The following is a 24,163-nucleotide window of genomic DNA, read 5'->3' as shown; positions in this document are numbered from 1 at the left end:
CTCGAGACAATCACTTATGACTCAACGCTGTTCACAGTGTGTTACAGTGTTATTCAATAGAGAACTGAACTGCAGTCAGTTTGAATGATGGGACTATTATTGTGAGTAATCCTCTACTAGCTAAAATGAATAGGTGGTAGGGGAGACTATTTGCTAACTCTCTGTCATACTTGTGTATCTTGTTTTTTTTCTGTGCTGCACAGAGCTGAACAAGCCTGTAATTGAATGAAGTATACATTCTTACAGGCGTTTAACAATAGCAGGTATTCATGTTTTTGAATTTAATTTATCTTTTTTTCTCTCTCTCTCTTCTCCAGGGGTGGGGACAACAAGGTATAGTCTCATCCTATTGGCTTCTGAGCCCTTTCTGCAAAAATTTCAGCCAGCCAAACAGTGAATTGCTTCATATTGTTGCCGTGGCTCTGAGATCTGCCTGGTGCTGTGAAGAAAACGTCTTCCTCTTGAGCCCATCCTCCAGTCATCCTCCAGTCATCCTCCAGTCATCCTCCAGTCATCCTCCAGTCCCCACTCTGTCACCTTTACATGACTAAGACTGTCACTGTGTTCCATTAAGCCAACTGCCTGTCACAGCCTATTATCCCCACCTCATCTTTAATTCACACCTCCTAATTGTCTGTTCCCTGTCTGATTCCTGATTGGACATCAGCCATAAACCTCCTCCCTGACAGGCTCCCTGGATCAGCAGTGACCTCAGACCTCTGCCACAGCCGACTGCTGTAGGTAAGAATGGAGCAGGTGTACGCTTCGGGGATGGCCGCCAAGCTGCGGAGCCAGTGGGACCGGGACGAGGGTCTGGGCCAGAACCACAACGCCGTCAAGTTCCAGGGTCAGGACTTTGAGTCGCTGAGGGCCCGGTGTCTCCAGAGCAGCAGCCTGTTTGAGGACAGCCTGTTCCCCTGCGCCGCCTCCTCTCTGGGGTTCAACGAGCTGGGACCCCGCTCCTCCAAGACCCAGGGAGTACGCTGGAAGAGACCCACGGTGAGATGATACAGAGGCTGGAGCTTAGGCTGACCCTTCTCCTTCCCTACTGACCCTATTAGTCCAGGGGTGTCATACCGTACAGGGGTGTCAATCCATTCAGGGGTGTCAATCCATTCAGGGGTGTCAATCCATTCAGGGATGTCAATCCATTCAGGGATGTCAATCCATTCAGGGATGTCAATCCATTCAGGGGTGTCAATCCATTCAGGGGTGTCAATCCATTCCACGGAGGGCTGAGTGTCTGCTGGTTTTTGTTATTGCCTTTCAATTTGTGTCCAATTATGACCTAAGCAACCAGGTGAGGGAAGTTCCGAGTGAAAACCCGCAGACCCTATAGTGCTAGAGCTTTTCCTGACTACATTGCCTTGGGCTCTAGTTATCAGCTAGATGTAGGAAAACATTTGGCCCTACCTGTCCTTACTGAACCTAGATCATATTCTTACTGAACCTAGAACGTATTATTCCTGAATCTAGACCATATTCTAACTGAACCTAGAACGTATTATTCCTGAATCTAGACCATATTCTAACTGAACCTAGATCATATTCTTACTGAACCTAGAATGTATTATTCCTGAATCTAGACCATATTCTAACTGAACCTAGAACATATTCTAACTGAACCTAGAACATATTCTAACTGAACCTAGACCATATTCTAACTGAACCTAGACCATATTGTAACTGAACCTAGAACGTATTATTCCTGAATCTAGACCATATTCTAACTGAACCTAGAACGTATTATTCCTGAATCTAGACCATATTCTAACTGAACCTAGATCATATTCTTACTGAACCTAGAATGTATTATTCCTGAATCTAGACCATATTCTAACTGAACCTAGAACATATTCTAACTGAACCTAGAACATATTCTAACTGAACCTAGACCATATTCTAACTGAACCTAGACCATATTCTAACTGAAACTAGACCATATTCGAACTAAATCTAGACCATATTCTAACTGAACCTAGACCATATTCTAACTGAACCTAGAACATATTCTAACTCAACCTAGACCATATTGTAACTGAACCTATAACATATTCTAACTGAACCTAGAACGTATTCTAACTGAATCTAGAACATATTCTTACTGAACCTAGACCATATTCTAACTGAATCTAGACCATATTCTAACTGAACCTAGAACATATTCTAACTGACCTAGAATGTATTCTTACTGACCCTATAGTCCCTATCTTAGAGCAGGCCACATCACCTGACCAGGAAAACTTTTGGCCCAAGTTATATGGACTATTCATAGGAAAACCCTGACTGAACCTAGACTGTCCTTACTAAGCCTTACTGAGTTTAGTCCCGATCCTTAATGGGCCCCTATGAATATGACAACACAACATTTTATAACACTACCCTCATACAGCATGACTAGGACATCATTATTTCTCTTATAAAGGCAACAGTGTGTGTGTGTGTGTGTGTGTGTGCATGCGTGTTCCAGCGCCCAACTGTGTGTGTGTGTCTGTGTGTGTCTGTTTAATGCTGTGTGTGTGTTTCATGCCGAATGTGTATGTGTGCGTGTATTCTAGCTGGCATGCCTTTCTTTCGTAATACTCTTCACACTCCATCTCTACTCAGTCCCTTCCAGAATGCATCTCCTCCAACGCCTCGCCCCTCAGAACTGTAATATTGACATCTCTGGAGAGAACACACACCACACCGCTCCGCTTCACTGCCTAAAATGTGGAAAGAGCTTTGTATAGTGTAGCTAACTAGCTCTCACACTGCTCTGTGTTGAGTTAACTGTGGACGAGTGATGGTTAGGAGGCAGAGACAGGAGATACAGTACCCAGTAGCGTGGCGGAAATGTCTTATCCAAAACGTTTTTTTTTTTAGATTTTATGACCTAGTCTATGAATCACTTGGGTGATTGACAACAGAGATTACATGGTGGTCAGTGTGCGAAGAGTACAGCAGTTATTAGTGCTGAGGTGCAGTGTGGTGAAAGGAAAAGTGAAATGTCAGTGTTCAGCGAAGGTTATCATCACCACCTTTTGGTGGTGGAGTTTGTCAAAATTGGGTTTGTGTGTAATCGGAGGGAAATATGTGTCTCTAATATGGTCATACATTTGGCAGGAGTTTAGGAAGTGCAGCTCAGTTTCCACCTCATTTTGTGGACAGTGTGCACATAGCCTGTCTTCTCTTGAGAGCCAGGTCTGTCTACGGCAACCTTTCTCAATAGCAAGGCTATGCTCACTGAGTCTGTACATAGTCAAAGCTTTCCTTAAATTTGGGTCAATCACGGTGGTCAGGTATTCTGCTACTGTGAAGTCTCTGTTTGGGGCCAAATAGCATTCTAGTTTGCTCTGTTTTTTTGTTAATTATTTTCTTTCCTTCCCCTCTCTCTCTCTCTCTCTCTCTCTCTCTCTCTCTCTCTCTCTCTCTCTCTCTCTCTCTCTCTCTCTCGACAGGAGATCTGTACCCGTCCCCAGTTTATAGTGGATGGAGCCACTCGCACTGATATCTGCCAGGGAGCTCTGGGTGAATAACCACTTAGTCAGCTTTCACTGAGAGAGAGAGAGAGGGTGGTGGTAGGGAAGAAAGAGAGTTGGGAGTTGGGAGAGAGGTTGGGGAGAGAGAGAGGTGGGAGGTGGGAGAGAGAGGTTGGAGAGAGAGAGAGGTGGGAGGAAGGAGAGAGAGGTTGGGGAGAGAGAGAGTTGGGAGGTGGGAGAGAGAGGTTGGGGAGAGAGAGAGGTTGGAGAGAGAGAGAGGTGGGAGGAAGGAGAGAGAGGTTGGGAGAGAGAGAGAGGTGGGAGGTGGGAGAGAGAGGTTGGAGAGAGAGAGAGGTGGGAGGAAGGAGAGAGAGGTTGGGGAAAGAGAGGTTGGGGGGAGAGAGAGGTGGGAGGTGGGAGAGAGAGGTGGGAGGAAGGAGAGAGAGGTTGGGGAGAGAGAGAGGTGGGAGGAAGGAGAGAGAGGTGGGAGGAAGGAGAGAGAGGTTAGGGAGAGAGAGAGGTGGGAGGTGGGAGAGAGAGGTTGGGGAGAGAGAGAGGTAGGAGGTGGGAGAGAGAGGTTGGGGAGAGAGAGAGCCAGGGGAAGAATTGTATTTGTAAGTATGATTATGAGGCTGCCTCTTGGCAAGCTCAGAGATGTGTATACCAATGGGACTTAGCTGGTTAAATAAACACTAACAAATGAGAAGAGAGACAGAGATGGGGGGGAGAGAGACAGGTAGGGGAGAGATAGAGATGGAGAGAGGGAGAAAGAAAGAGGAATTAGCCCACAGAACAGTTATGATTGATATTGAGGTGTTTTCCTCTAAACCCTGCAGAGGATGCATCATTTATACTCCACTCTGCTATCTCACATCTTAAAAACAAAATAGTAGCCTCTATACTATGCAGGGGCGTTGCCTTATATCCTCTTCTGTTAGAGTTACTGTAGGTGTAATGATTGAAGCAGCATACTGGTCTAGTTGAAAGTCAAACACACTCATGGTAGGTTTCATAGGGTCAGGGTGAAGTGTGTGTTAACAGATGCTCTGACCCCTCTCTCTTTACAGGTTCCTTATAAGGTGCATTCCAGTTTTACAAGGTTTTTACTACTTTAGGCTGAAGTGCTCCGTTCCCACAACAGACAGAAACAGAGAGCAGGATCTGTCTGTAATGAATAAGTCATGTCTAAGAGTACGTGTTGTTGTCAGATAGCTAGCTTCACCTAGCCTTGAGGCGAGAAAATATTCAAATAATGAACAACGGTAGGAGTTTTACCTTACTGTGTTACTAGAGCAGGAAAAAGCCTGGGCATTAGTTGAATGCTATGACTAGCAGACAGAGTATTTCCTGGTCAGAACATGTGGTCAGAAAAAACTCACCCTTCTAATGAATGGTTGTTGACTTCTTGAAGGGATGACTGATACAATGCATTGCTATCGTTGCCGTAGTCTACCTATGACTGACGTTATATGTTGTGTGTGTGTGTGTGCCTGCCTGTGTGTGTGTGTGTTTGTGTGTGTGTGTGTGTTTGTGTTTGTTTGTGTGTGTGTTACAGGTGACTGCTGGTTGCTGGCAGCCATAGCCTCGTTGACTCTGAACGATAATCTCCTCCACAGAGTTGTTCCTCATGGACAGGACTTCGGAGGACAGTACGCTGGCATCTTCCACTTCCAGGTCAACACACACTCCCTTCCTGTTTCTATTACTACTGTATATCAAGATATTCCTGTTGATTTCCCAAATACTGGATCTACAGTTGATATTTCGCTCAAGAAGTTTAAGAAAAGGCGTAAAAAAAACAAAACAACTCTCAATATTTAGCGGCCTAAATTCTCTCCTTAACGTTTACGGACAGTTCAGTCAAAATCTAAACTGTCATAGTTACTCAGTAATAAACCAGCTATAAACACTTTATCTGCAAACAATACACCTAGGTAGGATTTGAGTACATCACAAAAGAACCGAGCAACCTCTTCCTGCTTCTTGCCAGGCCTTCATCATATGAACTTTGCTTTATACACAAAACCAAACCTCTCACACAAACCTTCTTATCAGAAATTGAAAGGGTAAATTAACTGCACAGTTTAAAGTAACTGTCCAGTGAAAATCTCACTTTTAAAAGGATATATTCTGTTAACTCATACCCAATAATGTTGTTGACTCGCCTTATACTCGTATTTGTGGCCAAAGCATGAATTGAAGAAAAAACACTTCAACAACCTCAAACTTGTATTTCAAACAGACCGTTTCAAAAATGCTTGCTATTTCCTGAAAGAGAATGACATCATCCAACCTCATTGGCCAATCAGTAGTCTATTCGCATTAATATTTTTCATAACCGGTATACGGCCACACCATTCTGTGGTTGTGGTACGCGCACACCATTACAACACGGAAAAGCTGCTTTTTAACATACTTAATTACCTTTTCTTTTGGGGGGGGGGGGGGGGGGGGTTGGAGTATTTCACTCATATTGTAATTAATTATAGGTAATATTTCATATAAATCTGGAAACACTCGATAGTTACTTTAAGTTACTTTAAGTGCTGCTGGCTCTGACTACGATATGGTTTACTTTCTTGTAGCCAGCACTGGTGTGTTTATCTCAGATATTGTTGTGATAACGTTGGGGTCAATTTAAGTTAAATTATCCTGTCCGTTGAACTGGAATGCAATTCAGTTCACAAATTGATTGGAGTCTATTTGGATCAGACCCCAACTCTGCTAATTGATACATTGAGATATAATTATGATAGGAACACATCCTAACTTCCACCTACGTAAAATGTTCACTTAGTCTCCAATTGTCATCAATGCGTTCAACTTGAAGTGGAAGTTAGGATATGCCCCATAAAGGCTAATAGTGTAGATTCAGTAATGTGATCATAGTGGGATTCCCCCTCTGTGTGTGTCAGTGGAGGAGGGAGTGTTGTGATGCTTCTCAGTTTAGCAGGTAAAAAGATCTATTGCTTTTGCGACACCCCAGTGTAGCTACTGTATGTTGGCTAGTAGAATTCTTTGCAGTTTGGTTGTTTTCAAAATCCCCTGCCTAATGGGACAACCACAGAGCAGGCTGAACTTGCCCGGCTGCCATAAATGCATTAATTGTCCGTCTTTCACCTAAACAGTTGGGATGAACCAGAAAGATCTGTTTTATTTAGTTGTTTTCAGTCAAAATAAATCACGTGGCAACTTTAGAGCAGGATCAACTTGCCCGACTGCTCATTTCACTTGGCCCAGGCAATAGGGCAACCCTTAAGTTCTCTGCTGAACTAAGTTCCAGAGTTTTACCATCGGGAGAAATAAAATGGCCCCACCACTCTGGGACCTGTGGTGCCACCTCTGCACTCACACACGTACAGTCAGGTCCAATATGATTGGCACCCTTGATAAAGATGAGCAAGAAAGACTTTATAAAATAAATCATACAAATACTGAGCTATATTGTATGCTCAAAATCTTTTGGAAATTATATTATTTTATACTAATACAATTTCTCAGCTAAATAGAGTTTGTTTAAAGGCCAAATGCAGCTGTTTTTATATCAATATCATTTATGGGTAACAATTAAGTACCTTACTTAAAATGGGCAAACATTTTTATCAAGCAATAATATTTCTTATCACTGTCTGGCAGTGGTCTGGGTGGGAAGGGGAAAACTGAAAACTAGCTGTTATTGGCAGAGCGTTTTGAAACCCTCTTTGTTGTTGGTCTATTAATCAATTCACCGCATGGTGATGGCACCATGGAAAGCCGAAACTTCCGCCTAAGCAAACCGGCTGATTAGAAGGTCCTGTGTAGATTGTATTTTCAACAAGCAACTATCAGGAAATAACACTTGATAAAAAATCACACTTTTACAGTGTTAGTTTCATCAGATGTTGACTTCACTGGGTTTAAAAAAAAGTAAGAAAAATTATCTAAAACAAGATGAGGGTCAAAATGATTGGCACCCCTGTTTTCAATACTCTAGCACCCTGCCCTTGTGATTATGAGATTGGAGAACACATTGCTAGGGAGCTTAAACCATTCAAAAACCATTAAACCATGGTTAGTTGACCACAAAATCAACATTTTGCAATGGCCGTCTCAGTCTCTGGACTTTAACCCCATTGAAAACCTGTGGTTTGAATTAAAGAGGACAGTCCATAAGAGCAGACGAAGGATATCAAGGATCTGGAAAGATTCTGTATGGAGGAATGGGTGGTCTCCAATCCCATAAAACATTTTAAAAGAAGGCCCAGTGCCGTTATCCACGGAGTGAGTTTTTAAAAGGTATTGTCTTGTATTTATCTACATTTTTGTTTCTTAATTTCTACAATTGTAAAGTGCCTTTAGGTAATTGAAAAGCGTTATATACTGTCCCATGTATTATTGGTATTGGAACAGGGCTAGCAATCATTTTGACCCCTATCTTTTTTAGAAACAACATGCTACTTGTTAAACAACATCTCTTTTTGTAAGCAATTGTACTAGTATAAATTAAATATATATTTTTGAACATACAATATAGCTCAGTATTAGTATTATTTATTTTATACACTCTTTTTTGCAGAGATCTTTATCACACACACGCACACACACACATTCATGCACACACACACACACTCATGCACACACACACACACACATTCGTGCACACACAGACACACATGCTCACACACACTCATGCACGCACACAAACACACACACACACACACTCATGCACGCACACAAACACACACACACACTCATGCACGCACACAAACACACACACACACTCATGCACGCACACAAACACACACACACACACACTCATGCATGTACATAGGCACATACACACTCATGCACGTGCGTACGCACACACAAACACACACACACAAATGCACGTACACAGGCATACACACACACACACACACGCATTCACGCACACACACTCACGCACAGAAACAATAACAGCTCAGCTGTGTATGTCTATGCTCTATACCACCTCCACTGCCACTGTTTGGGAGTCAGGAGTCTGAACAGTGGGAATCTAGTGGGTGAACAGTGGGAGTCAGGAGTCTGAACAGTGGGAATCTAGTGGGTGAACAGTGGGAATCTAGTGGGTGAACAGTGGGAGTCAGGAGTCTGAACAGTGGGAATCTAGTGGGTGAACAGTGGGAGTCAGGAGTCTGAACAGTGGGAATCAAGTGAGTGAACAGTGGGAGTCAGGAGTCTGAACAGTGGGAATCTAGTGGGAGTCAGGAGTCTGAACAGTGGGAATCTAGTGGGTGAACAGTGGGAGTCAGGAGTCTGAACAGTGGGAATCTAGTGGGAGTCAGGAGTCTGAACAGTGGGAATCTAGTGGGTGAACAGTGGGAGTCAGGAGTCTGAACAGTGGGAATCTAGTGGTTGAACAGTGGGAGTCAGGAGTCTGAACATTGGGAATCTAGTGGGTGAACAGTGGGAGTCAAGAGTCTGAACAGTGGGAATCTAGAGGGTGAACAGTGGGAATCTAGTGGGTGAACAGTGGGAGTCAGGAGTCTGAACAGTGGGAATCTAGTGGGTGTCATTGTGGCTTCTGGTTCTGACACTTTAGAGAAAAATGTCTTCAATATAGTTCCATTAGTGTTTCCCAGAGCCATATAGCTCATATATACTGTACATGGCCCTGGTTCCCCTGATCTGATCTAGTCTGGTGGAGCTAAATTGCCTTGCCGTTATTGCATCAGTCAGTTACATGCAGCTGAGGAGTATGATACATTACTGAGTAGCCTGTGTTTCTCCCTCTAAAAGCGTACTAACATCACAGTGGTGTAGGCAGGTTACATGGAACCCCCCATGACTTCCTCTGGTTGTTACCTCAGTCTTAGTTCCTTATTTCCCCTGTTGAGTTCTATTTATGATGAGCTGGTTCTAGTGCCACCTCTGACCCCTGGTGGTCATTGGCTGTTAGTGATCATAATAATATAATATGCCATTTAGCAGACGCTTTTATCCAAAGCGACTTACAGTCATGCGTGCATACATTTTTGTGTATGGGTGGTCCCGGGGATCGAACCCACTACCTTGGCGTTACAAGCGCCGTGCTCTACCAGCTGAGCTACAGAGGACCACATCATAAACTCCCTGCTTATCCTCAGGGGGGATTTGTTTGTTGTCTTCAATGTTCTGTGTATTCACTCTTGGTGTGTAAAGTAACATGAATATGAACCACGTGTAAAACTGACCGTAGATCAGCTTCCAGAGACAACTCCCTTCATTCTAGTCCTGTGTAGCTCAGTTGTTAGAGCATGGTGCTTGCAGTGCCAGGGTTGTGGGTTCGATTCCCACGGGGGACCAGTACGAAAAAAGTATTAAAATGTATGCACTCTCTACTGTAAGTCGCTCTGGATAAGAGCGTCTGCTAAATGACTAAAATGTCAAAAAAAATGTCAAATTCTACTCTTCTCTGCGTGTTGTAGTTCTAAGATGGTTTTAAACTCCCTACTGTCTGTGTGTTGTAGTTCTGAGATGGTTATAAACTCCCTACTGTCTGTGTGTTGTAGTTCTGAGATGGTTATAAACTCCCTACTGTCTGTGTGTTGTAGTTCTGAGATGGTTATAAACTCCCTACTGTCTGTGTGTTGTAGTTCTGAGATGGTTATAAACTCCCTACTGTCTGTGTGTTGTAGTTCTGAGATTGTTATAAACTCCCTACTGTCTGTGTGTTGTAGTTCTGGCAGTATGGGGAGTGGGTGGAGGTGGTGATCGATGACAGGCTTCCGGTGAAGGATGGGAAGGTGCTGTTTGTCCACTCTGCCGAGGGAGGAGAGTTCTGGAGCGCCCTGCTGGAGAAGGCCTATGCCAAGTAAGGAGGGAGGAGGGAGGAGAGGAGAGGAGAGGAGAAGAGGGTGGTTAGAAGGATTCAAATGTAAACATGGGCTTTGCATTTATTTCACTCTGTCTGTGTTATCATATCAGTAAATCGCTCTGAATTAGAGCGTCTGCTAAATGACCTAAATGTAAAATGATATGTCTATATGCACATTGTACAGTGATTTGTGACTTTTGACACAGAATTGTCAACCCTTGTTGCAGGTTGAATGGCTGTTACGAGGCTCTGTCGGGAGGCAGTACGTCAGAGGGTTTTGAGGACTTCACAGGAGGGGTGACGGAGATGTTCGATCTGAGGAAGGCGCCCTCTGACCTCTACAGCATCATCAGCCGGGCTGTGGAGAGAGGCTCGCTGTTGGGCTGCTCCATAGACGTCAGTACTGATACCCCTCACATACGCTGAATAGACACATGTAGCAGTGTTTGTACGTGCGTTTGTGTGTGTGTGTCCTCCCTGACCGTGTCCTCTCTCTATCCCCAGATCACCGGCAGTCATGACATGGAGGCCGTGACCTTTAAGAAGCTAGTGAAAGGCCACGCCTACTCATTGACTGGGGTCGACCAGGTGAGCCAATGACCTTGTCCGATCTCCAGTGCTCTGGTTTGATTGACACTAAGAGGTTAATTTCCCCGACTACAATCTGTTTTAGTGGGGTTCTGAACAGTGAGTACAATAATTACATCCAATTGGACAGAAAAGACAGCGTTGCAACCAATACAAATGTGTATCCCTTTGCATCAGTTTGATTGACACAGCTTCTATACGTCTGTGTAATGCAGTATCCCTCTCCATCAGGTGGTGTACAGGGGGAATATGACCAAACTGGTCCGCATCCGCAACCCCTGGGGAGAGATAGAGTGGACTGGGGCCTGGAGCGACAAGTAAGAGACAGAAGCTCCACTTTACACCTCTCATGTTACATATCATGTATCATATATCTAGGGAGTTTAGAGCTGTCATATCATGTATCATATATCTAGGGAGTTTATAGCTGTCATATCATGTATCATATATCTAGGGAGTTTATAGCTGTCATATCATGTATCATATATCTAGGGAGTTTATAGCTGTCATATCATGTATAATATATCTAGGGAGTTTATAGCTGTCATATCATGTATCATATAACTAGTGAGTTTATAGCTGTCATATCATATATCAAATAACCAGTGAGTTTATAGCTGTCATATCATATGTCATATAACCAGTGAGTTTATAGCTGTCATATCATATGTCATATAACCAGTGAGTTTATAGCTGTCATATCATATGTCATATAACTAGTGAGTTTATAGCTGTCATATCATATATCATATAACTACTGGTTGTTGTTGATATACAGTCAGTGATGTGTTTTCTTTGTGGATGTTTCAGCTCCAGAGAGTGGGAGGGTGTTGAACGCTCAGTCAGAGGGCGACTCCAGAACTGCAGTGAGGACGGGGAGTTCTGGTGAGTGTGTGTGTGTGTTTATGTGTGTGTATTTGTGATACCAAGTCTGATGTCTTATTGGCCGATCGGTATGATACTTCAAAGTATGTGTGCGTTAATGCATTGTATACCTGACCGACTCTCCACCTCCCTCCCTCCCTCCCTCCCTCCCTCCCTCCCTCCCTCCCTCCCTCCCTCCCTCCCTCCCTTCTATCAGGATGTCGTTCAGTGACTTCCTGCTTGAGTTCACACGTCTGGAGATCTGCAACCTGACAGCAGACGCCCTGGAGGCCACCCAGCAGAAGAAGTGGAGCTCAGCCGTCTACCAGGGGGAGTGGAGGTCGGGCAGCACGGCCGGGGGCTGCAGAAACTTCCCTGGTGAGGAGGGAGGGAGGGAGGATGGAAGGAAGGAAGCAGGGAAGGAGGGAGGGAAGGAGGCAGGGAAGAGGCTGTAGCAAAGAGAGAAGGATAAAGCCAGTTGCTCCTAGTTACTGAGTAAAGGAGTTATGTTTTCCTCCCATGGTTAAGATTATGATTAGGTTGAAGCTAGATATGTACCTAAAAGCAACTTCTACTGATTGCGTGAGGATAAAGAAATGGTGTCTAATACACAGTTGATTAAAATGTTTCCTTCTCTAGAGTCTTCTAATCACTGTTTCCCCCACAATCCCTAGCCACATTCTGGATCAACCCGCAATTCAAGGTCGCCCTAAAGCACCCCGACATAGCCGGCCAATCAGATTGCAGCTTCCTGGTGGCGCTCATGCAGAAGGACCGGAGAAAGAAACGCAGGGAGGGCCAGGACATGGAGACCATCGGATTCGCCATCTACGAGGCAAGAAACTGATCTTTGTTTCTTGTTAAACTTTTTTCATTGAGGTTTCAAGTTTAAGCAAGGCAATACGATAGTTTGTCAAGGAAAGTGTTTTGAATAAGTAGAATTGACTGGATGTTTATATCTAACTCCTGTATTTTTCTGTCTCTCTCTTCAGGTTCCTAATGAGGTATGTATATTCTGCTGGCCAGTATTCTTTTACATTAGGTTGTAAGTCAATCTTGTGATAAGCTGTAAGAGTCCAGCATAACTATGATCCTGTTGGTCCATTTTCTAGATATGTAGAGTGCTTTAAAACCTGTTGAACAGTGTGTCATAGCTGAAGAAGTGGAATGTTGCCAAAAAGCCTATATTGACCTGTCGGAAAGGTCAGTGCAGCTCGTGCTTAGGCTCACAGCCAATTGTCTCATATGGAGATGCATGGTAGCATTCTCCTCATTATGTGGCAACATTGTGGTCTTAAAGGGGAAATCTGCAGTTGCTACATCCATTTTTTGACTAGTATGATAAGTAGGCCTGCCTTGAAGAATATAACTTATAAATGTCTCATGAGCATAGTTGAATTGTCATACACCATCAGAACCCAAAATATAAGCTTGTTTTACTTCAATGTTTGTAAACAAAGTCAATTTATACAAACACCATATAGCCTCAAAACATGGTTAAAACTATAATTTCTATATCATGGATGGTCTTTCCTTGCATCCATAGTCCCAAAAATTGGAGAGTGTTTACATTTCTCCAGCCCCGTCCCTCAGCGTTTTACTGAAACAGGGGTGGGGAAAACGCGTTGTTATTGTTTCAACTTCTGATTGCTGCTTTAAGGTCAAAGCTCAGAGGTCAAGGATTCAGATATTCACTTCCCTCACAGTGCCTAGAAGGTCAGGGGTTAGGTTCACCTAGAAGAGGATGCAATGAACTCAACTTCTCTGAAGTGAACTAACTTGCCCACAGTGCTTTCCTCTCAGTATGTGGGCAGATCAGGGGTTGGAGGTCAAGGGTTAGATTTCATTAAACTAATTCACTCACAGAGCTTTCCCTCCTCTCCATCCTCTTAGTACATGGGTTAGGTTCACCTAGTTTAACTAACTCGCTCATACTGCTTTCCCCTGCCCTTAGTATGTGGGCAGATCAGGGGTTAAGGGTTAAAGGTTAGAGGTCAGGGGTTAGTGAGTTCATCCCCCTCACAGCATTTTCCCCCTACACTCTCTGTCCTCTTAGTATGTGGGTAAATCAGGCGTCCACCTGAAGAGAGACTTCTTCCTGACACACGGTTCCAGCGCCCGCTCTGAGCTTTTCATCAATCTGAGAGAGGTGAGCTCTCGCTTCCAGCTGCCTGCCGGGGAGTACATCATCGTCCCCTCCACCTTCGAACCCAAGAAGGAGGGAGACTTTGTCCTTAGGGTCTTCTCTGAGAAACCTGCCGACTCTGAGTGAGTGATGGAGAAGTGAGAGGTGGACAGGAAATATGATAGGTTGATATGGAGATTATGGATGGTATAAGGTGATGAATTTGATTGAAGGATATTGATACTGGTGTTATTTTCTGTCTGTTAGGGAGCTGGATGATGATGTCACAGCTGAACTACCAGCAGAGGTGAGTGGAGGAGATGTGGGATGTGTCCCAAATGGCACCCTATTCCCTATATAGTGTGCTACTTTTGATTAGAGCTCTGTTCGAAAGTAGTGCATTATATAGGGAATAGGGTGCCATTTCAGACACAGACATAGAGAAGTGTGTTTGATAAATTAGTTATACACTATTACTAAACAAATCAAAGTAAAGAGTTTACATTCCTCTGTGAGTTTACATTCCTCTGTGAGTTTACATTCCTCTGTGAGTTTACATTCCTCTACGAGTTTACATTCCTCTGTGAGTTTACATTCCTCTGTGAGTTTACATTCCGCTGTGAGTTTACATTCCTCTGTGAGTTTACATTCCTCTACGAGTTTACATTCCTCTGTGAGTTTACATTCTTCTGTGAGTTTACATTCCTCTGTGAGTTTACATTCCTCTACGAGTTTACATTCCTCTGTGAGTTTACATTCCTCTGTGAATTTACATTCCTCTGTGAGTTTACATTCCTCTGTGAGTTTACATTCCTCTGTGAGTTTACATTCCTCTACGAGTTTACATTCCTCTGTGAGTTTACATTCCTCTGTGAGTTTACATTCCTCTGTGAGTTTACATTCCTCTGTGAGTTTACATTCCTCTGTGAGTTTACATTCCTCTGTAAGTTTACGTTCCTCTGTGTCTCTGTTTCAGTCCCAGCTGGACGAGAGCCAGATCGACGCTGGCTTCAAGAGTCTGTTTAGACAACTGGCTGGAGAGGTGAGGAGTCGGGTTGGGCAATGAGGGTAGAGCAGAGTGAAGGGTGTGATGGAGTCTTTTCTCATGTTCTCTCTGTTTGTGCCTACAGGACATGGAGATCAGTGCCACAGAGCTGCAGACTATTCTGAACAGGATCATGAGCAAGCGTGAGTCTACAGGAATAGAATAGGAACACAGTATTCTATTATATATCTCTATATGTGTGACTAAAACCCAGCCACGTGTCTTCAACAGAGACCTAAACTGTTGGTCCTTCCAGGCAGAAATTCTAGAGTGGAAATATGGATTTGGATTTGGATATTACAGGTACAGCTCAATAACGCACAAATAAAATTATCCTCCATTTCTCTCGTTCTCTCTCCATCTTCCTCTCTCTCTCTCTCTCTCTCTCTCTCTCTCTCTCTCTCTCTCTCTCTCTCTCTCTCTCTCTCTCTCTCTCTCTCTCTCTCTCTCTCTCCATCTTCCTCTCTCTCTCTCTCTCTCTCTATCTCTCTCTCTCTATCTCTCTCTCTCTCTCTCTTTCCCTCTCTCTCCGATACAGACAAAGATCTGAAGACAGATGGATTTGGACCAGATTCCTGTCGGACTATGATCAACCTGATGGACGTATCCTTGGTGTATTGATCAATATTTTTTATACAGGACTAGTCCTCTCTGTCTGGTCTCTCTGCCTCTCTGCCTCTGTCTGTCTGTCTCTCTGCCTCTGTCTCTCTGTCTGTGTCTGTATAAACAAGGCACCTTGACCGTGTCCTACAGACTGATGGTAGTGGTAAACTGGGACTGACAGAGTTCCATGTGCTGTGGGAGAAGATCAAACGATACCTGGTGAGAATAGCTTATTCACCTGAGTCATTGTGTTAAACTGAGCCTTCTCTCTCTTCATTAGTTCCTTGTCTAGTCTCAGTAGAGCCATTCCACTAGTTTCTCATCTCTGTCTTCTTACTCTCTCTCTCTCTCTCTCGCTGTCGCTCTCTCTCTCTCTCTAGACTATATTCCGTCAATTTGACCTGGACAAGTCAGGCACCATGAGTTCCTATGAGATGAGGATGGCCCTGGAGGCTTCAGGTAAATACAGCCCAGTCCCTCCTTTCCTCAAACCACAATCCAGTTCCTTTGTAGTGTTTCATCACTATTTGTCTTCAACCATACAAACCAGGACACCTGACGTCTGACCCACTGTACTTTATGAAAGCATATGTAGCTTTTAAATGGTTCCCACCTTTGGTCTGTCTGCTATTTCCCCAGGGTTCAAGCTGACAAACCACCTGTTCCAGCTGATCATACTGCGCTACACTGAGGATGACCTGGCAGTTGACTTTGACAACTTTGTTACCTGCCTTGTCAGGCTGGAGACCATGTTCAGTGAGTCATTTTCTCATATTTCCATACTTTTGTTAAGTCCTTGTATTAATAAACGTACTTCAAATTGGCCATCAAACAATACTTGTCATAGTCTTGATTGTTTGCGAATAATGAAATATATTTACATGATTGTATTACGTACTGTACATTTATGAGTGCTTGAAAACAGGATAGCAATTTCTTACAATTCTCTCTCCACTACTTTGCAGAGACCTTCAAGACGTTGGATACAGATGCTGATGGAGTCATACAACTCAACTTCTTCCAGGTCTGAAGATCTCACATTTCTATCTCTCATCTGTTTACGAGGTGTATACAGGAACCAGTGGAGGCTGCTAAGGGGAGGACGGCTCATAGTAATGGCTTGAATGGAGTCAATGGAATGGTATCAACCAATGTAAACCACGTTTGATACCATTCAATTGACTCCATTCTAGCCATTATTATGATTCGTCTTCCCCATCAGCAGCCTCCACTGACAGGAACAGGGAGAGAGATTTGTTTCTATCTATCCCCTCTGTAGAGTAGAGGAAAGTTGGGATTTGTTTTTGCAGTGGTCAAATTGTTTACCTCCATTCCTTCTCTCTCTCTCTCTCTCTCGCTCCACCTTCTCTCTACAGTGGATCACCCTGACCATGTTTGCCTAGAGATGGACTGACCCAGTGATGTTATTGCACCAGGCTGCACTAATGTCATTTTAGAAGTGCCTTTCCCTGGCCCCTCCTCTCCACGCTGCAGAGGTCCATGGATTTTAAAACTCTTGTAATGTTTACAACATTTAGAATGGGGGTCATCATGTGCCAAAGCATTGCCTGTTACCTTAGAAACAGAGGGAGACAACTCTACTCACAGGGGGCCCAAAACATAGAAGAAGTTGGTGGGAGATTTTGATACTGACTAAACTTTTTGTTAACGACTTGTGCCAAATTTCATTAATGCCTTGTCATATTTTCAACATGGCGGCTTCCTTTTAGCAGCCATGTTGGGGCCTGTGTTTGTTTCAGTAATAGGCTATGGGGTGGTGGTGTTAGTATGGAGTTTGCTGTGTCAAATGATTTTCTCTGCAGAGAGAGGGCAAAGCGCTGTTGTTTTTTGGAAGTACTTGATCATCCTTAGAGGATTGAATCACCCGCATGAGAGTTTTATCATAGTCGGATATATCAATACTTTTCAATGGAAAAACCAACAATATCACTGTAATGCTGCATACTCAACTTGATATCCTTTTTTTTTATGGATGCCACAGAGACTTCAAGGATATACCTTTATTTTATCGATAATTTTTTTACTGTTGAAGGGGAACATAAATCAATGTCTTTTTATTTTACTATTTGGGATGTTGGTTATAAGGGATGACTGGTTTGATTGGAATAGCAGGCCTCAACCTGATGCATGTAATGTCAGATGTCTTGATGTAGGGGAGCTATGTAACCTCTGTTAAGGTAGAAAATGCACTTACCTTGCCAGAAAGAGAATTAAATAAACCTGTGAAAGGATAGAGATGGAGCCATTTTCCCATCTTGCCAAATATACTATGATACTGAGGGAACCAGAAGCAGTATGACACTCATATTGCCATTACACTATAGTTTACATTTTCTGTGTAGATGAATGCCAAAATGTCTTAAATGCATTATGCAATCACATGACTGTTGTTTACCATGTACACTCTGGACTTGTTATGCCATCTCTATCATGATCTAACTTCTCTATTTCTATCTTTGCAAAACTTTAATAAAAACTTTCTGAACACAATTATATTAATGTGGATATGTCATAATTTGGGTTTTGAGCGAGGCTAAAATATGTTATAAAATCAATATCAGACTCATGGAATGAGTCCCATTGTAAATACTGTATATCAACCCGTGAAGAATTCTCAAGTTACTTCCTCAATCTTTTCTAGACAACATTTTACACAGAAGTGAGTGTCATCGACCAATAAACTGCCCAATCGCCCCCAATTAAACAGAAGACTTGATCACGTTCATAAATATAACCTTTAGTAGCCACATTCATATAAAAAAAAGAACAAGTGCAGAAATAATACTTTACGATGGCTAATGTACATCTATAGTCAGGATACACACATTAAGACATGTACAGCAGATTCATCGCTTTCTCATTGTTATGTTAAATCGAGACATTTACACCTGCAGATCAATATTAAATTAACACTATTAACTTCTAATAGACAATAATAATAATAAAAATAATAGCAACAATAAAAAAAAACAATAATAACAAAAATAGAATTGTTTAGAAAATAGGAAGAATGTTTTAAAAAGAGAGAGGGACTCAACAACTGTGAGGCGTCAGCCATTAAGTGACTGTTCCACGCAGCTCTCAGATCAGGCACTGTAAAGTCAAACGCAGATCATTGGGTTTCATAGCTTTAAGGTCGGTTTCTAGTGACCCAGGGCCAGTTTCACAATATAAATATAATTCCTAGAAGGGAAATAGCCCCTCAGACCACGGCAATTTGACTGCCTCTTCATGGGTACACTCAAAATGGCTGCCAGTCCACCCGTCAGCTACCCATTGACTTGAATTGGGATTCCCGTTGTGGGAATTATATTTCTATGAGATTGGTGGTTGGTTCCATTCGTTCGTTTAGGCATTGGTATTGTTGTTGTTGTACTCCATGCGGGTGACCATGGTAGAGACCAGTTTCTGCAGCTGGATGGCGCGGTGCTGGGCTGTCTCCAGGACTTCCTTGTGGTTGGCCTTTTCCTCACTGTCGTAGTCCATCACAGACTTGTTGGAGATCAGGGACAGGGCGAACACACGCATGCCGCAGTGACGCGCTACAATCACCTCATGAACTGTACTCATGCCTGAGGGAGGGAGAGAGAGAGAAAGAGCTGCATCAACTATAGGTTTACTCAATATAAGAGAACAATTTTAGTTCAATACTTCCAATGCATTGTGAAGGTGTTGTGATTAAACTATTCCAAGGAGGGAGGCATGGAGAGATGAGACGTACCGACAGCGTCAGCTCCCAGTTTGTGCAGCATGCGACACTCCGCGATGGTCTCGAACGAGGGCCCACCCAGGACACAGTACACACCCTCACGCAGGAAGTCACCGTAGCCCAGTTCCTGTCCCACATCCACAGCCAGCTGCTGCAGCTCTCTGTTGTACGCATCAGACATACATGGGAACCGCACGCCAAACCTAGGAGAGAGGGAGAGAGGGGGAGGGTTACACCTCAATGCCACATAACTATTGCGTGTGCAATCAAGTTCAACAAACTGATCTCTCTGTCACACACACACACACACACACACACACACACAAGCTTTCCAAGCCAACCTGTCGTCGTTAGGTCCAGCCAGTGGGTTGTTGCCAGCGAACCCAGGCATGTTGATGTGGTCTTTCATGATCATGATGTCTCCCACCTTGAAGTCCTGGTTGAGAGCGCCAGCAGCGTTGGTCAGGATGACCGTCTCTACACCCAGCAAGCTGAAGATACGCATGGGCAGGGTGATCTGGAACACAAATACATGGTCAATACATCACAAATACACTGGTATAACACATCACTATGTACAGCTAATACATGGATATTCTAATGTAGGATTCGTGCTAAGTTTGTATTCTCAAAACTTCAATATCTAACATCGACTGATTTTTTTTGGGTAAAACAATTCATACATGACACATGGAAGCGTAAAAAAACACTTAGTTCCAATGTGGTCATATGTTATCTGTATTTAACTAGTGTTGTAAAGCAGATTGCCCCTAATAAAGGAAAAATAAAGAATCTATCTTCTCTACTTATCATGTGAAGTAATCAAAAGAGCACTGGATGTCTGAGTGCTACAGTAACTAGGTAGAAAACAGACGTGATAGCCGTACCTTCTGGATGGCGTATCCCTCGTAGAGGTGGAAACGTCCCTGCATACACACACATGGCCTTCCCTTCAGCATCCCGAACACCAGGCGGCCAGCATGGCCATCCACTGTAACACAAAACCACCAATTAGAATGCACCGACGACGCACTGCAACCAATCAGAAAACATCTTATGGAACCATGTGTTTTTCCATAGGCTATAACTTGAGTTTTCCCTGGTTAGATGACACAACCAAGAGAATCTTAGACCTACACATGGCACTATACAACTGCAATGCCGATTCACCAAATAAAAAACAAGTTGACAGACATAATATTTCACCTGTGCTCTGGGGGAAGTTGGGAATGTCCTTGTAGTTGAAGGCCACCTGGTCTTTCAGCATGTCTGCCAGTCCTCCCATTCCTGAACCACACACAATGCCCACTAGAGGGCGAACAGAGGTCTGGGCCAACAGCCAGTTTGCTGTGGCCTTGCAGTCCTCATAGATGTTCCTGAAACACAGAGGAGCGAGATATATGTTAGAATAAAATACTTACTTATACTTTATAATAAAACCAATGGATGTCATGGTCAATGTTATCATGACACATAGCTGATATGCCATGGCATGTGTCAGAGTGTCTATGGGAAGTTGAAGTGTGTGTGTGTGTGTGTGTGTGTGTGTGTGTGTGTGTGTGTGTGTGTGTGTGTGTGTGTGTGTTGTATGTGTGCTTACTAAACAAATGTTTTTCTGAGCAGTAATCTAAAACTGTGTGTTAATAAGGGTGCGCCTCCCGAGTGTGGTCTCTTCTATGGACACATACACACATTCCTTCAGAGTCACACTGGAGTCATGATGCCTCAGCCTAACCATAACCATAAACATAAACCTGAGACCACCTCTTTTATGAGGCTATATAGTTTATTCAAGGTGCAATATGTAACTTTTTGGGTGACCAAATTCACACAGAAATGTGTGTTATAGACTGGTCATTCTCATTGAAATGTGCACTATGTGCGCTATTTCTTTGCTTCCTGTTCTCAAGTTTAGTTTGGGTTTTGTACATCAGCTTCAAACAGCTGAAAGTACAATATTTTGGGTTTTGGAAAATATATTTCACAGCAGTTTAGATGGTACAATGATTCTCCACACTTTACTTGCTTGTTTTGTCACATAAACAGAAATTGGGCGAACTATTCGAATTTTAGCAACCTGGAAATGGAGGAGCGATTTCTGAATAGTGCATCTTTTAATTTTCATAAATTGTGAAATATAGGCCTTCAGAATAGGAAGTGTGAATTACATTTGAAGGGTATTTATAAATATTAAGGTTCAGTATATTGGTTTATTTTTGGACAAAAATACAGAAATTATTTAATCAAATGTTATCCTAAAATAAAATAAATAACTATTTAGATTTTTCTCAAAAACTATATATATATATATATATATATATATTTTAAAGCAGCACATCTGGTTATTCGTTGTCGGAAATGATTTAACCCGCGCGTCCCCCGCTTCCCCAATCCCATTCACGGATGCGACAGGACTCCCTAAAAACCCACCTCACACCCGTAGCCTTCACAAAATCCTGTCCGGCAGCCAAGGTGCGCCGTGACGTAGGCTATTCTAAAACAGTATGCTATTCTGCTTCAATACATAGCCTTCATTTTTTTCTATACGAAATATGATTTCAAGTCTATCGTATAATTTCGATGAAAAGATCAAACTCAAATTGAAGAGCATGCCCCCCAGACTGCGCACGTCACATCTGCTGCCCATCGCACATGTAAATCGCCAGAGCCACACCAACCCATTTCTGGCGTTTCATCTAAAAATAAACACACTACTATGTCCTCCACGTGCACACTTGACCATGTGCGATACTAGTCCTACAGTAGCACCACGTTTGAATAAAAAGTAGCGGGTGAGTACTGTTAGGTAAATAAAATAAATAAAGGTCAAATAGAACGATAGAATGATGCAATTTCCTCTTACGCAGTTGCCCGCGGAGCAAGATGTAAGGAGCGCGTCTAGAACATGAATGGAATGAATGAAATAATAGCCTTAGGCTACTCACCCGGTGCTTGACTCTGGAAACATTATGAAAAGTAATGTGACTAGAATCCTCTCAAAAGCAGCGATTTATCAATTGGCTCAATGTAACCGCAAAATATAGACTTGACTGGCGGCAAAACTTCAAGCGGAAAATAATCCTTAAAAAATAAATGAAAGACTTAAAATAAATAAATGTAAGTGGTACTTATAATAATGTTATATAATCTAAATGGTCAAATTGTTCATTTGAAAACCGTTGAGATGTACAGTAGTCTTCCAGTGAACCGTTGTATCTGATAAGTGTACAGTCAACAGTGTAATTATAGACGGAGACCTTCTCGGTTAACCCTCCCCCTGGGTGACGCAAATACATCCGGACGTTTGGATTGGACCACGCAGCACAACTTCTTAAACTACGCAATTCTGGACAGAAAGAATGCACTGTGACTATGGGAAAAATGTTCCATGTCTGTTTGAGTTAGTTTATTCTCACCCAAACCCTGACACACCCTTCAGAATGCTCGGCACGTTAGAAGGTTCAAATAAATATTTGATCAATCAAGGCTACTGCCTGTAGGCTATGGCATGTGTCACATGAGTAGTCTACTGTTGATTATTCACAAAAGGGACAGTAAAAAATTGTATCCTAACTTCTTGTTTATTTTTCAGCAGTTTCATAGATTTTTGGATATGATGATGGGGATTCCTATAAGGAAGGGTCAGTGCTATCCGGAATCCTTGGGACCTCCATAACCTAAATCCTACCCTTAACCCGGCTACCCTTACCCTAACCCTGACGCGTGACGCGATTTACTTGTCTCGTCACACCAAACCGATGATTGTTGCATTATTTGGGTTAGGCACGGACTGCATCAAAGAGAACATGCGCTTGAGTGCACAAAACTAATGCAAAAATGTTGCAACCTGAAATTTGCCAGAAATGAGCAAAGGCTGAGAAAGTAGCTCAATACTCTTTCAATCTTAAGATCTACAAGTTCTTCCAAGTATAAGAAATAAACTCTAAAACAATGAGCAACGTGTGATGGACACCACCTCCCTCTTTCCTCTAATTTTAGTGTAGGCTACCACCTTGTACATACAGTAATGTCTGGCAATAACAAGTGTTACTTGACCAATTGTTATTGTGAGATAAGGACTCTTGGTGAGATAGTGTGTCATATAGTACGATTCTAACTTCCCTTCTAGGCCTATAGGCTATACACCCCCTTTACACCCTTTGATATGGAGCTGTGTTATCAATAGAGGGGAAGAAAGGTTATCAAGTGAGTTACAAATTACACATTCCTACTGGTGTTTATTTACATATGACACATTGTTAGATGTTCCTGGCAGCACTACAGTCAACATGAAGGATGACAATGGCCTACTAGGTAATATAACACCATCAATAATGTGCAGTGCCATGTTATAGACTGTTAAAGTCCAATAGGTAATGAGATTCTCTTTATTCTTAACTATTATTATAACTATTACAGGTGTATTACTGGTGTATTATCACATTACTTGATTATTATTAATGGATACTAGTTGCCACAAAGTCTTCAACCAAGCCTCTCAAACTAATGCCTCTCTTTAAACGAACAACGTTACACAAGGCCTACCTACCTAGGCCTAAATAGGTCTTTGACATTATAGAACATGTGATCATGATGATAATCCAAAAATTTATATATATATATATATATATATATATATATATAGATATAGATAGATATAGATATATAGATATATAGATATATATATATGTGGTCTCTCTTTTTGTATGATTTAGCATTCAAAACTTAGTGGCAAGCTTCGGGGAGGTTGCTCAATAATTTTGTACAGTTCCAGTCAAAACAACTAGTTCCCTGTTGGCCTGTGTTTTCAGGCCAAAAAGATCAATACAAATGTTCTAGAGCCTTTTATAGCAACTGTCACCATGCCCTATTCTCTTTCCTGGTTGCATCAGATCTCAGATGGGAAAAAAACAATATTTAGATGACTACATGA

At 42.6% G+C, this 24,163-nt stretch overlaps 2 protein-coding genes across 2 annotated transcripts in view; one reads left to right on the top strand and one right to left on the bottom strand.

Moving 5' to 3' along the window:
- LOC311113068 (calpain-1 catalytic subunit-like) overlaps positions 1-18,014 on the top strand; it is an 18,939-nt gene extending 925 nt beyond the window's left edge. Inside the window, exons 2-22 of the mRNA XM_084156205.1 lie at positions 318-999; positions 3,441-3,510; positions 5,017-5,135; positions 10,139-10,272; positions 10,503-10,671; positions 10,780-10,863; positions 11,095-11,180; positions 11,674-11,748; positions 11,945-12,105; positions 12,402-12,562; positions 12,720-12,731; positions 13,784-13,995; positions 14,120-14,159; positions 14,829-14,894; positions 14,983-15,040; positions 15,436-15,500; positions 15,651-15,719; positions 15,881-15,959; positions 16,140-16,256; positions 16,466-16,524; positions 16,877-18,014. Coding sequence (XP_084012331.1) covers positions 748-999; positions 3,441-3,510; positions 5,017-5,135; positions 10,139-10,272; positions 10,503-10,671; positions 10,780-10,863; positions 11,095-11,180; positions 11,674-11,748; positions 11,945-12,105; positions 12,402-12,562; positions 12,720-12,731; positions 13,784-13,995; positions 14,120-14,159; positions 14,829-14,894; positions 14,983-15,040; positions 15,436-15,500; positions 15,651-15,719; positions 15,881-15,959; positions 16,140-16,256; positions 16,466-16,524; positions 16,877-16,903 — 2,115 coding nt within the window. The 5' untranslated portion in view covers positions 318-747 and the 3' untranslated portion in view covers positions 16,904-18,014. The remainder of the gene's footprint in view (positions 1-317; positions 1,000-3,440; positions 3,511-5,016; positions 5,136-10,138; positions 10,273-10,502; positions 10,672-10,779; positions 10,864-11,094; positions 11,181-11,673; positions 11,749-11,944; positions 12,106-12,401; positions 12,563-12,719; positions 12,732-13,783; positions 13,996-14,119; positions 14,160-14,828; positions 14,895-14,982; positions 15,041-15,435; positions 15,501-15,650; positions 15,720-15,880; positions 15,960-16,139; positions 16,257-16,465; positions 16,525-16,876) is intronic.
- A 223-nt stretch (positions 18,015-18,237) lies between these two features.
- Positions 18,238-22,462, bottom strand: LOC311113067 (purine nucleoside phosphorylase-like). Its single transcript, XM_084156204.1, has 6 exons — positions 22,176-22,462; positions 20,437-20,606; positions 20,118-20,221; positions 19,572-19,747; positions 19,243-19,433; positions 18,238-19,093 (listed from the first exon to the last, which is right to left on the bottom strand). The coding sequence occupies exons 1-6, from the start codon at positions 22,196-22,198 to the stop codon at positions 18,870-18,872; spliced, it is 888 nt and encodes a 295-aa protein (XP_084012330.1). The 5' UTR covers positions 22,199-22,462; the 3' UTR covers positions 18,238-18,869.
- Positions 22,463-24,163: the final 1,701 nt, after the last annotated feature.

This window comes from Coregonus lavaretus (genome assembly GCF_964263955.1).
Source record: "Coregonus lavaretus genome assembly, chromosome: 39".
In the NCBI taxonomy this organism is placed as follows: Eukaryota; Metazoa; Chordata; class Actinopteri; order Salmoniformes; family Salmonidae; genus Coregonus; species Coregonus lavaretus.
This window is presented reverse-complemented; position numbering and strand designations above follow the sequence as displayed.